The following is a 13,040-nucleotide window of genomic DNA, read 5'->3' as shown; positions in this document are numbered from 1 at the left end:
TGCCTTAGAGGTGGGAGCAGAATTAATATGCTATTTAGTGGATTTTTGGTTCATCCCTGCTCAGTGTTTGCAATCCACAATTAGTACTTTGTTCCCTTGCGCTATGGGGTATATTAAAAATTTTAACCTAGGAGTTGACTGAAGGGTAACACATGAATAAGGTGTTTTTAGCCCTCAGGGCCTAGTCTATTATTCTAATTAGTTTAAAAGATGCCTCCCAGCCCTGTGGTGGAGCAGTTTCATCAAACAGCTGGGGAGGGAGATGGGGCAGAGGAGAACTTTCAGGGACCTGCTCCAATCAGAGTTTGGGGGGCACTGCGTACCTTGAGCTTCCGGAGAGGAGGAAGTAGAAGTAGGGGGTAGTGGAGAAAGCTGACATCATGTGCCCCCTGAGGAAAGTGTTTTATATTTTTTAATGGTGTTGTCAACACTACTGGAAATTTGGAAATTGACACGAATAGTTGTTGTGTAGAATTATAAATTTTTAAAATCATGAAAGTTCTTGGAAATCACCTAGTTCACCTTTTTTCTCCACGCCCTAGTTGTACAGATAACACGCCTGAGGCTCTTCCATGTCAACTTCTCTCCACGTACACAGATATTTTGTGAAACAGTTGGAAAGCTTACATTTGGAAGAATAAAGTGGGACTTTTCCATCCTCCCTTTTTAAATCCATTCTTCACCCAAGCAATCTTTCCAAGTTCCCCTATATCCTTCTTTATCACCCTAGGATTTTGATAAAGGCCCATAGGCAAACCTTTCCATTTAGAGAATGATTTTCTGTGTTTAGCATGTAGAAAAATGATACATAGGCAGAGAATTGATGAAATAAATACGGAAAATATATTCACCTCATATTAAATATGTTAAAACTAAGATTATGTTCAGTTTTCATCTGTCAGAACTGACACATATATCTGGTAGTCGTGTATGCCCAAGTTGGCACTTTAGTCAAGAGAGTTAAACATAAATACTCTTGGATTTCTAAAATGGCAAGAGGGGAAGATTTTTCCACTGTCATTGTTATTCTGTGTTTTTGCTGTGTTGGTAGCTACTCATGTTGGTCAAAGAGTAGGAAAAGGAGTCAAGTAATTCCTACTGCTGCTTCTAGTAAGCCTCGTTTGGGATTCCCCTTGCAGAGTTTATAATAATGTTTTAAGGTGGAAGTTAGAGGTTGAAATCAGAGGATAACAGAGCAAGACAACATAATTATTTTCTGCGGACACATAGAAATATGAGTAGGTAGTGCTTTATGTGTTTGGAGATGATTCTTCATGGCCTCAAACAGTTGGTCAAATTACATAAAACTTCTAAAAAGCAAAAACATAAGAGCAAAATTTAGAAGGCTACAATTACCCAGTAGTATCTCTATACTCTTAGTAGACTAATTTTGCCACTACAAGAGTATTGTCTCAGGAGTGTTGTCATCAGGGTTTATTTATTTATTTTGAGAGAGAGAGAGAGGGAGGGCAAGGTCAGAGAGAGAAGGAGATAGAGAATCCCAACCAGGCTCCACACCACCAGCACAGAGCCCTTTTTGGGGCTCAAACCCGTGAACCATGAAATCATGCCCTGAGCTAAAATCTAGATTCAGACGCTTAACCAGTTGAGCCCCCCGGGTGCTCCAGGGTTTATCATCCTTTTAAATGATATCTTATTATTTATTTACAAGAGGAGATAATATATTTGAGAAATTGACTTCATGTGTATTTACTAATACATATTCTTCTGTCTTTTCTGAACAATTGAGTTACACATAAGTAAACAACCTAACATATTGCTCAGGAAACACAAGGAATGCAGCGATTACAAAAGGAAACTGTTGAAAAATGCTAATTAAAGTCAGATGTGACAGAGGGAGTAAGGGCTCCTGATAGTTATTTTGAACATCCAGGCTTTCCATTAATTAGTAGGCTTTATCATCTCTAAAATGGAAGGTCCTATGACCAATAATTATAATTTTATATTTTACATATATGAAATATTACATTTGAAAATATTCAGCTTAATTTCATCATTTTATTTGCATATCTTGGAACCACTTTAAATAGAAGAATATTGTGGTTTTTTTTAATTCAAAGAGTGTTATTTAGGAATTAATAATTCAGTGTATGTTCACTCTTCAGTGATCTTGCCTCTGCTCCTTATTTTCTCTGGATGGGAGATTATAGAATTCCTTATTATCTCCCCACCTGGCTATGTCAGGCATTTCAGTTTTGAATTCTAAAACGTGTTGGTAACTTTATTTATTCTCTGCTATTTTATTTACCAGATATTAGAAATCGGGAGATAAATATTAAATGGTCATTACACCATAGTAGATAATCTTTCACAGGTTTAAAGATGAATACTAGGCATTTTTTTTATGTTTCTCCGCATTCTTTCTTTAACGGACATGGTAAAGATTTCATGAGAAATTGTTTAGAGATATATACAGAGATGGTTGACTGCAACTGTTTTCCCATATGGCTACAGATCACTGGAAGAGAGAAGTGGTTTTTTTTTTTTTTTTTTTTTCCCTCTAGAGGCAAGGACCAAGTTACAGATGGCTAATAAAACCTATTATATGTTTAACAGTATTTGGTATAGGACTGACTCTTCACAAATCATTCCCATAATTGCTTATAAATAGCTTTTTTCTTCTAAAACTTTAGATGTTTTTAAGCATTACCGTCTTTAGTAATTTCTACCGTCTTTAGTAATTTCCAGTGCAGCGATGTTTATGGTTCCATGAACTTTGGCATTTTGTAACTGATATTTAACACTCCCAAAGGCCAAGACTTGGCCCTATTCCATTAGTAAGCATCATTTGCTTATGGTTACATTTTCTCCTGAAACATGGCAGCTCATTTCCCCCCCCCCGCCCCCCCATCCTAACTTTAAAACTATTGCTTCGAGAAATTCAACTGGAGAATCACTTGGGAATTTAAAGGAATGAGCTATTGATCCTTCAGAAAACGTTAGCATTCTATCTGTTTCTCTAACATCCAAAGATAATTTTCTTTTCCTCAGCCACTGATTTGTGGACGAGTACATCATTTAATCTCTGATTTTTAGGTGCTTCAGTTGTGAAGAGTGACAGTGATGACTTCCTAATTAATTCTGTTATTACAATAGAGGTCAGGGATTGGCCTCACAACTTGACTTTGCTTTTTATTGCCTAGCATGCATGCCTCAAAAGGATTTTCCTCATTCTTCTGAGTTAAAATAGCAAATCACCCAAAACAGTACTCTGGTCCACTGTATTGCTTTTTCTAAGAAATACTTAAATATGCTCTAAATCTACAGTTACAGTAAGTGGCATTGGCTAGTGATTTGATTTGAGAATTGAGACCATGGTCTGGATTTACTCTTTATGCATTAACACAGGTCAGATGGACAGGGACTGCATTTTAAGTCAGTAATGGAAGGCTGAAGGCTGTCTTAAACCAATCATATCAGTTTTACCCATGACTGATTGATCCCCAGGGGCAGAGCCCTGTAAGCATTTGTCTTACATGAATGGACTCTATAGAGCCTGGAGTTTCATTCATAAAATGGAGACTGAAAGGAAACACACACACACACACACACACACACACTCCCTGGAATGTCCATTTATACAGAGCTGAAGGGTGTAGTGTTCCATCAGCTGCTGCTTTTGCCAGTTGACTAGAAGTAATGATTAATGCTCATTGGTCCTGCCTGCATGTAACCCAACACTATTTATGGCCTTGCAGTGTTTCTAATGTATAGTGAATGAGAAGACAACATTCTCAAATCTGAAACATAAACAGGAACTGGTGGGTCTGAATTCCATTCAAATATGTCATTTCAGCCACACAGTGTTTGTCTAACTTGGATTTTACAGGCAGGAAAGGGGGAAGGGAGGGATAATCTGCTTGTGAGTTGTACTAGCATCAAAAAAGGGAATTAGGAGAGGGAGGAGAGAGTACTTTCATAGTGTGGGATTTTTAGTGTCTTTCTAAAGAAAACCACGAGGATGCTTAGGCCCAGAACTGCAAGTGGACAAAGTGAACTACAACTGTTTTTGTATGTGCAACTAAGATTTGAAATTAAATGGTTTAAGGATGCATATTTGGGTGTGTGTGTTTGTGTTTGTGTGGTTCATGAATGTGAACAAGAGGTAAGATCATATTATTTATTTTTTGAAAGTAGCTATTTGAATATCTACTTTTAAGGTTAGAATGTTGTCACAGGGTATTTTCTTTTGCACTTAAAGGATTTCTATTTCTTCAGTGAGTTGAGTACTTCATAGTTTAGAGGAAAAGGGAGGCTTTTTGTTTCTATGAAATACTTTTGCCTAACACATGAGGAATGTAATTGAAACATTTTCAAGGAAGTTTTGTCACCTTAAATAGATGGTTGTTTTTATCGTGTGTGAGAGAGATTTTTAAGTTAATTGTTTCTAAAATTCTGCAAAATGTTACTAGGAGAGATATTCAAAGGTAACTGTGCTCATAAAATTAAACACAACCAAGTGAATATACTATCATGTAGCATCATAGAAATTAAATAATAGCACAGTATTAAAAAGCAGCCAAGACAAAACTGAGAGAATGACACGCATGTGTCACTGTGATTTCTTTACCATTTTCTGAAATTTAGTATGTTTGAATACTCTATTCTGGTGACCTTTTTTTTCAGTGTGCGGGCCTCCACAGTGTACTGCTTCATCCGCATGTTTTTGTTATTCTTAGCGTTCAAAAACAAAACCTCCCACTTTGTATGACACTGGAAATATTATACTGAATTCTGTGCCTGATGACTGTTTACTCTCTTTGTCATATCAAGTATGTTTTGTTGCCTCTTTTGTCCTCAGTTTCCTTATTTATAGAACGGGGCAAATAATTCCTCTACCTTCCTGTTTTTGTAAGGATTAGATATGATGATGTTTGTAAAGCTACTAATATATATAGTATTAGGGGTCCAGGCAATAATAGGGGATATCTTTATGATACGATTTTATCTGGACCTCTAGAGATTTCCTAAAAGGCTGCTAGTCCTGAAGTAAGATGTCATTATTATGATTTCTAATATTTACAAATACACTTTTGGGGACCAAAGGATAAGACAAAGTGAGAAAGATATTCTTATGTGAAGACGATCCAATTGTGCAAGACCAACAATGTACTGAACTATTATGCTGTCTGCTACATAGTGAGCAATCATAGAGAACTTGATACCAGTATTATTCACGTTCGAAGCCAGTAGAGTAAATATCTGAATATTACAATGTTCCAAGGAGAGATGAGAGGGTGAGGACAAAGCCATTCATGATGTGGTTTGCTTCAAATCACGTAGACTCAAGCAGAGGAACAATTCAGTATCAGAACTCAGCATTAACACTTTCACCTCTTCAGATTTCTTTTTTTTTTGGTGGCCTCAGTTTAGCGTAGCGCATCTTTTCTTGCATTTTCTTTAAAATTTCTGTTAATTGGGGGCGCCTGGGTGGCGCAGTCGGTTAAGCGTCCGACTTCAGCCAGGTCACGATCTCGCGGTCCGTGAGTTCGAGCCCCGCGTCAGGCTCTGGGCTGATCGCTCAGAGCCTGGAGCCTGTTTCCAATTCTGTGTCTCCCTCTCTCTCTGCCCCTCCCCCGTTCATGCTCTGTCTCTCTCTGTCCCAAAAATAAATAAACGTTGGGAAAAAAAATAAAATAAAATTTCTGTTAATTGTCAGAGTATAATAATATCTAATAAACAGAGTTACAATATTTCCTATCACTTCAATTTTATTTTTAACTCTAACTAAATAAAACCTTCACAGGCTTGTAAGACTTGGAAAATTGTCAGTCTGCTAGATCATATAAGCTAATCCTGTTTGAATCTGGTCATTATTTGTGTAGGATACTGTCCCCCCAAAACTTAAATGCTTAGAAGAGAAGTTTGCAGTTTCATAGGTAGGTTGTTCTATTTTGTTCTTTCATGTTATGTAGCCTTTATGTTTTAAAAGTATCTGAATGCAGATAAAAGCATTACTTTAAAAAAATACTTTACATATACTGCGCAAAGCATATAAAGAACAATAGTTCTCCTTCTGTCCTCAATTCTATCAACAGTAGTCTCTGTATTTCCAGGCTGTGGTGGAAGAGAATATCTCTACAGATTTTATGTTATTAACAGTTTACTCAAAATCCCAATGAAAAAGATCCCATCTAAGTGTGAATTAGGTCATACTAAATTCATCACTGTCTTCCCCAGATTTGAGCCAACTCCAACTTTTTTGCCTTTTTTATATGAGGTTCAGCAACCTAAGATGTTACATCCACGTAGACCTTTTGTGACTGGCGACAAATAGGTCTTATAAAACTTCATTTTTTTTTTTTTTGCCATCCCACTTGCCTTCTCTCTCAAGTGAATTCAGATGTACTCATCCTGAGTCTTATTTTAGAGTTAATTCTTTTAGATTTGTTCTATCATAGAGAGATCATATGAGTGTAAAAAATTCATTCCCCTTAGCATCCTTTGCAGAAAACTTTATAAAACATAATTTTCTCAATTAGCTACATGAAATCTATTCATAGGGCAAGTAGAAATGCATAGTAAAAGGATGCTAGACTAGGGTATATGTGAATGCATTTGCATTAAATACATCTTCATAAAGCTCCTGTTATTCCTGCACTCTAGAAAATCTTTGGATTTTAAACACTGTGCCAGGAAATGGGGAGAAACAAACAAAACAGTAAAACATGAAGTTCAAGACAGATAAAACTTTGGCAAGATACCTCATAGTGCTCATCTTCCTTGAAGGAGATTAATGTCTTTAGTTCTTGCAACACCTCTCTATTTCTTTAGGTAATAGTTACATGTGTTTTTGAAAAGCTTGTTTAAACTCCTGTGTATGCCTAGAATGACCCACACATGCACACATAGTTTTCATTCACTAAGTACCTGCTGATTTCAGATGTATGTCTGCACACATATTTCATCCCTGGACTTTAATGCGCCAGGTTTTCCGCCATCATCAGTGTTTAACAGACACGTTTAGGTAGACTTGATTTTGTCAAATCACTTCCCCAAGGAGTTAGTCAGGTGTATAAAAAATCCATCTTTTTCCATTGCACACTCATGTGAAAGCAACATCACATTAAAATACATCAAACTTATTCCTATTTCACAGGGATTTCTTATTTACTCTCAGAGACTTGAGTGCTTAAGTTATCACACTGATGATTGCCACACGAATTTAAGAAAAAACCTCCAGGGAAAGAGAGGCGTTTCTTACTCCTTGCTCAAAGTTTATAGTATCAAGAATTTTCAGGTTTGCGCACTATTTGATAACAAACAATTTCAGCAAAGTGTATGGATATCTCAGATGGTCTTGGCAAATATTTGTCTCTGATCTGGCCTCATACAGCTCCTAGAAGGTTTAGGCAAACCGTGCCCTGAGGGGATTCTTCCTTTTGTACCCCTGGGCAGCAGTATGCAAATACACAAATCGGAGCAGGGTGTAGCTATGCCGTGTGCACAAATTCAAAACTCCACTTTGTGGTCCGGCTTTTGGTAAAGCTCCCCAAATCAGTGCTGTGTTTCCCACTGTGGCTTGGAAATGCAAGAGAGAGAAAAGCCAACTTGTTCATTTGTTCTTAAGAAACCTGCATATCTTAAAGGCAATTTTAACAGTATTACTAGAGGTGAACACTAAGAAAATCGGATAGTTTGGGGTCTGTGTTTACTGTTTTTCCTAACTGCCCCTACGTTAACTAGTGCATTAAAAGGACAACTGTGCTTTGCTGCTTTGAATTTTTGTAGCATACTGATCACCCTCCCCCGAGCTCATCTGTGACAAATTACAGCCACTATAGTTTCTGCAAGCTGGCGGGGCCCGTACTATGGTCATGTCCTAGTGCTCTTTGATCCATTGGTTTCAAAATAATACAAAATCCTTTGTGTTAAATGAAATTTACATAATTCAATTTACAGATTAAATTTAAGACTTTTTAAACCAGTCACACAGCAGCAAATATTAGGGCATAATACTGTAGAAAGTAGCTCAAAAGAGATACCTCCGAATAGTTTGAAAATGTAATGGAGCTTCTCACTTCAACCTGAGAAGTCATGAGTTTGTAATGAACTTTAAATCAGTGTATTTTAAATATCATGGGTTTATAGATTTGTGAAGAATATCACTGCATAAGTATACGAATAAGCAACAAATCAATCTTCTCAGGTAACTGTTAAGAATAGCCATTTAAGATGCAAAAATAATTTCACTATGTAATCATTTTTAATTTTAAGTGCTGTGGTTCACTCACTTTAAACACTTGTGAGGGTCACTTAAAAATAGTTTCTGTTTTCAATGGTAAGCACCATATCCTGAATCCTCCCTGTTGGCACTAAGTGAAATGTTGCACATATGGTCCTCCCAAGAACCCTTTGAAGGGTGTCGCTTATAATTCCCATTTTACAGATGTGGAAGTTGAGTGTTTGAGATGTGAAATAACTTACAAAATGTCGTACTCCCACAAAATCTCAGAACCGAGGTTCAAAACCAGGTCTATTAGAAGACAAGATGCACATTCGTAATCCGTGCTGGTCTCCTGAGCCTAAAATTATAACCTATGGACAAATAATAGAACAGCACAAATACGCTATCATAGTAACGTTTGTGCATGGGTTAAACTACATTTTATGATCGCTGCAGAATTTTGTAAGCTTTATCCTATGAAATAACATGAGTGTATACGTATGCAATGCCTCCGTTCCCTACCACAAAACATTTGCCTTTGAAGTCACCGCTTAGCTACTTTGGATCTTGGTTGAGCATTTAGCAGAAGTTAAAATGTAATGCCAAACTTCATTGGTTGGATTTTTTATTAGATAAGGTAGAAATGAAAGCAGCAGGCAATTTAATTAGCAGTAATTTTTCTGGGCAAGTCATTACTTTGATGAACTTCAGAGCAATGTTTATGGCTCCTAATTAACCATGTTAGTCATTTGATTGAATAATCACTTTGGAAATGTTTCTACAATTTGATTAGAGTCTGACCCACTCTGATAGTCATAAATTAACTGATACCACTTTAGGATAACATGACTTTAGTTACTTTAGGGGAATAAACTCCTCTTAGCTATATTTTTTCAGGCTTCTCTGGACTGTATAAAGGTTACTGATTTTAAGGATAGACTGGATTTAAACACTGTTAGCTGGCATCTCAATTTCAAGAGCTAGATGTTAATTTTATTTACTCTGGAGTGTAATAAATAGTATTAAGAGTGGGAAAAACACACGTATATTCTTACATATGTATGTTTTTTTCTAAGCTGCCGTTCTTTGTTTTTCTTAGAACCTCGATCATAAGTTTCGCCTCTGGAACTGTAATGGAGGTCCTGGCTTTAGCCTTATTAGAAATTAGTAATTTATTATGGGTTTTAAATTAGTATACTTTGAATGTCACAGATTAACAAACAGAATTTATGAAAAATATTACAGAATTAGTACAAGAAATAACAAATCAGCAAGGTCAATAGATACATGAAAGTTAGTGAAATGATCAAATTCTTTCTTTGATGTCAAATGTCCAAGATCATGCTTGTTTTGTATTATGTTATTTTGTTTTATAAGATGTTCCTTCAACTTTGAATAGTGGGTTTCTTATAAGTACTTGCATTTCCTCTCCTCCTCTCCTTCTTCCCCTCTTGGGAGGAAAGACTACATTTAGTCACACTTATATATAATAGAGTTTAATCTATATGTTTTCCTCTAGCTTCAGAGCCAGCCAGCTGTTTTTACAGCCATACTCCAGCTGGCCAGCAGTCAGGAAAAGTATTTTGTGGCAGGGTGTCAACATTGGTACAACAAAATTCTTACCTCTAAACAGCTGCTGAGCTGATGGCAGAGTCATTAACACTGTCCCTTCTAGGCCCAGCTGCTTCAAGGGTCCTATGCCTGGCAATAAATCAAAATAACGTTAAAAATTAATCTGAAATACCACTGGTTAAAAAGTATGGATAAAATGGATTGCTAACTATTTGGTAACCCAGACGTTCAATCACTCTGCAACCCCATGATAAATGTCCTGATATCAAGAAACAAGATTAACTCTGTCTTTTGTACGGTCAGAATTCTATACTAGATAATGTGTCATGTAAAGAAGGCATGGTATACTAAAATGTTTGATAATGAGTTTTATACTGTTTTCAACTCAAAAGCTGTTGATTTCTACATACTTTTAAATGTTATAGCTCTAATGAATTGCTATTGAGATATATTTGACTAGAGGCACCTGTGTGGCTCAGTCACTTAAGCATCTGACTCTTGGTTTCAGCCCAGGTCATGATCTCGGGCTTTGTGAGTTTGAGCCCTGAGTCAGGCTCCATTCTGACAGTGCAGAGCCTGCTTGGGATTCTCTCTCTCTCTCTCTCTCTCTCTCTCTCTCTCTCAATCTGTCTCTCTTGTCTCTCTCCACCCCTCCCTTGCTCATATGCTTTCTCTCTCTCTCTCTGAGTAAATAAAACTTAAAAAAATATTTTTGACTAAAACCACATCAACTTTTTTCTGTGAAAAAATATCTGATATTTTGGTTGACATTAATCACCAGGCAATTTTTGTTTTTTTTTAATTGTATACACTTTAAAAATGGAACATTCCAGACTGAGAAAGAATGACCTCTAGGCCAAGTAAATGGTGCTATCTATTATAACATTAAATTCTATGGATGGGTAGTTAAGAAGAGATGAGGGTCTTTAAATCCCACTTCTTTTAAGTGATCTTTATTACACGTTCAGAAATCATGTACTTACTATGAGTGGTGGAATGGGGGGACACACTCTTAAATAACACATTTGTCGTGTGTTTTATAAGTTTATATGTGTTCAGAGTTTCAAAGACTTGAGTATACATACAGAAGATAGAATTAGTTTAGTCACATATATTTATACACTCCTATAGAATCTGTATATGTTATATATAGGCTTTGGTCCAGGTTTGTGGGACCTAAAACATAAACTTTGTGGAATCTTCTGAAAGAAAAAGAAAATGAAATGGCATATACAAAGTTAGGGGCAGGACCTCAGGAGGGACTCCTGTAAGTGGAGGATCCTTCCTGAAGCTATAACTTCATTGGCTTCACCAGACATCAACCTCTGATCAAGTGAGTGAACTTCTTTTTTCAGAATCAAAGAACTTGAGCCTGTAGTAGATTGTAGATAACATCTGACCCGACCTTTATTTTATATAAACTTGGACACAGAATGGTTTTTCTAAAGTCATGTAGCTTTGCTAGTGGTAAATAAAGCACTTGAATTTTAATCTTTTGTCTCCTAATCCATATTTTTTTTTCCTTTTCCCCCTCCCTAACCTAATAAACAGCCATCACTAGGACTCAAGTTTAACCATTAACCAAGTTTATTTTTTTGTATTTTTTCAGTGATGAGTTAACTTGGTCAGATAGGCAAGGCCTCACTCCTAGGGTGATAGTGGTATTTGCTACGAAATTGTGGGATTTCTGTTCTCTAGTCTCATTGGTTTGGAGTATGACCTGTGTGCTTAACAAAATAAAAAGTTAGTGATACTTTTATTTGGGGCTGAAAATAGCAATCACCTTGAAAGGCTAGACTAATTTTAAGAGATGTAGCAATTTTGGTGTTTTGTGAATAATTTCTACCAGTGTTCATGAAATAAACTATGAATGAGTCTTTTGTTGATCTTTCCTCTAAATACCACGGGATATACAGATATATCTCATAAATGCCCCCCAAACGTATCTTAACTCATTACACCATTTGTTTCAAGGCTACTCTCCTATTCATGTGGGATTGCAGAACCACTCTTCCGCAAATGTGGGTAAAGCTGTGAATTCACATGCCCGTCGAAGAGAGTCCGTGTTCACCATTTCTTGTGTGGGCCCTGCCTGAAATGTTAACTACGTGTTGACAAGCTCTTCTCGTGGAGACTCATGTCAGTTTCGGTTATTTTCCTCTCTGCACTCTGTTCACTGGTAACCACACATTTTCAGCTCCAGACTTCTCTTTGACCGGTGTTGTTTCTTCTTTCAGAAGTGCCTAGCTGCCACTCCATTTATATGAGGCAAGAAGGCTTCCTGGCTCATCCCAGCAGAACAGAAGTTAAGTTTTCTATTATTGAAGTTCCTTGTAAATCCTGTCAAAATCAGATGTGCCAAAGATGCAATCATTTGATTATCCATTCTATTTTATGGGGGAAAATCACTTATGTTCCCTAAAGCACTATTTTAAAACTTTATCTTTTTAAAGTAAAAGGAAGATGTTCCAGGTCATGTTATCTTGAATTTGGTTGTTAACATGAGTCATGTGCATGTAAACAGCTGAAAAGTGGACTTCTGTGTTCTTTCCGCCCCCCCCCCCCAGCAACCACATTCTTTTAAAATAGAACATGTGCTTTATAGATTAGCCTATCTTCCTACTCTCTGTTGAAATGTATCTTCGAGGAATGTCAGTTTTTCTTTACAAATTTAAGTCTCTGTTTTGAAATAAAAGACAGGAGATATAAATATATTTGCCTTTAAATAAACTGGATTTTCATTTTCAGACAAATAATAGTTAAGAATGGAATTTCACATAAGAGGCCTACAGAAGGAACTTTTATTATGGGTGTGTTCATGGTAAACATGGTGGGGAAGCTTTGATCTAACAGACTTTGATACCTGCAAATTAGTGAATAAAAAAGATCTCTGGATACATTCCCTACTGAAGTATTTCTGGAAATATGTGTGTGGTTCTTATCATAATGCTCTTTGTCCTCAGTAAGATGATATAGATGAATGCATTTACATTAGGTCTAATATTGGTTGTTTTGTGTAAGTGAGATTGATAGAAGTAAATCCTTGTATTTAAAGAAGAGTATAATGAGCTGGTAAATCAAAAATATTTAAGAAATGCGATGTAATTAGTGTCACTACTGTTGTTAATGTTATGTACTCACGGTAGAGACCAATACATTTGAGAAAAAAAACTGTGATTAAATTGTATGAAATTTCTTACTGGCGATCAAAGACAACGAGAATTCACTGAAGGTCACAGTCAATGACATGGGGGAGAAAATGACTGTTAAAGCTGTTGAT

At 36.5% G+C, this 13,040-nt stretch overlaps 1 protein-coding gene across 4 annotated transcripts in view; it reads left to right on the top strand.

Moving 5' to 3' along the window:
• Positions 1–13,040, top strand: part of ETV1 (ETS variant transcription factor 1) — an 88,540-nt gene that overhangs the window by 61,833 nt on the left and 13,667 nt on the right. For all 4 annotated transcript variants that reach the window (XM_047096145.1, XM_047096147.1, XM_047096148.1 and 1 more), the window contains one exon: positions 11,998–12,064. In XM_047096145.1, the coding sequence (XP_046952101.1) occupies positions 11,998–12,064 (67 nt within the window). The remainder of the gene's footprint in view (positions 1–11,997; positions 12,065–13,040) is intronic.

This window comes from Lynx rufus, unplaced genomic scaffold, assembly GCF_022079265.1.
Source record: "Lynx rufus isolate CCGP_SWC_20201006 ecotype Redwood Valley unplaced genomic scaffold, mLynRuf1.p SCAF_4, whole genome shotgun sequence".
Lineage (NCBI taxonomy): Eukaryota > Metazoa > Chordata > Mammalia > Carnivora > Felidae > Lynx > Lynx rufus.
Note: the sequence above shows the minus strand (reverse complement) of the source record. Positions and strands in the feature narration are given on the sequence as shown.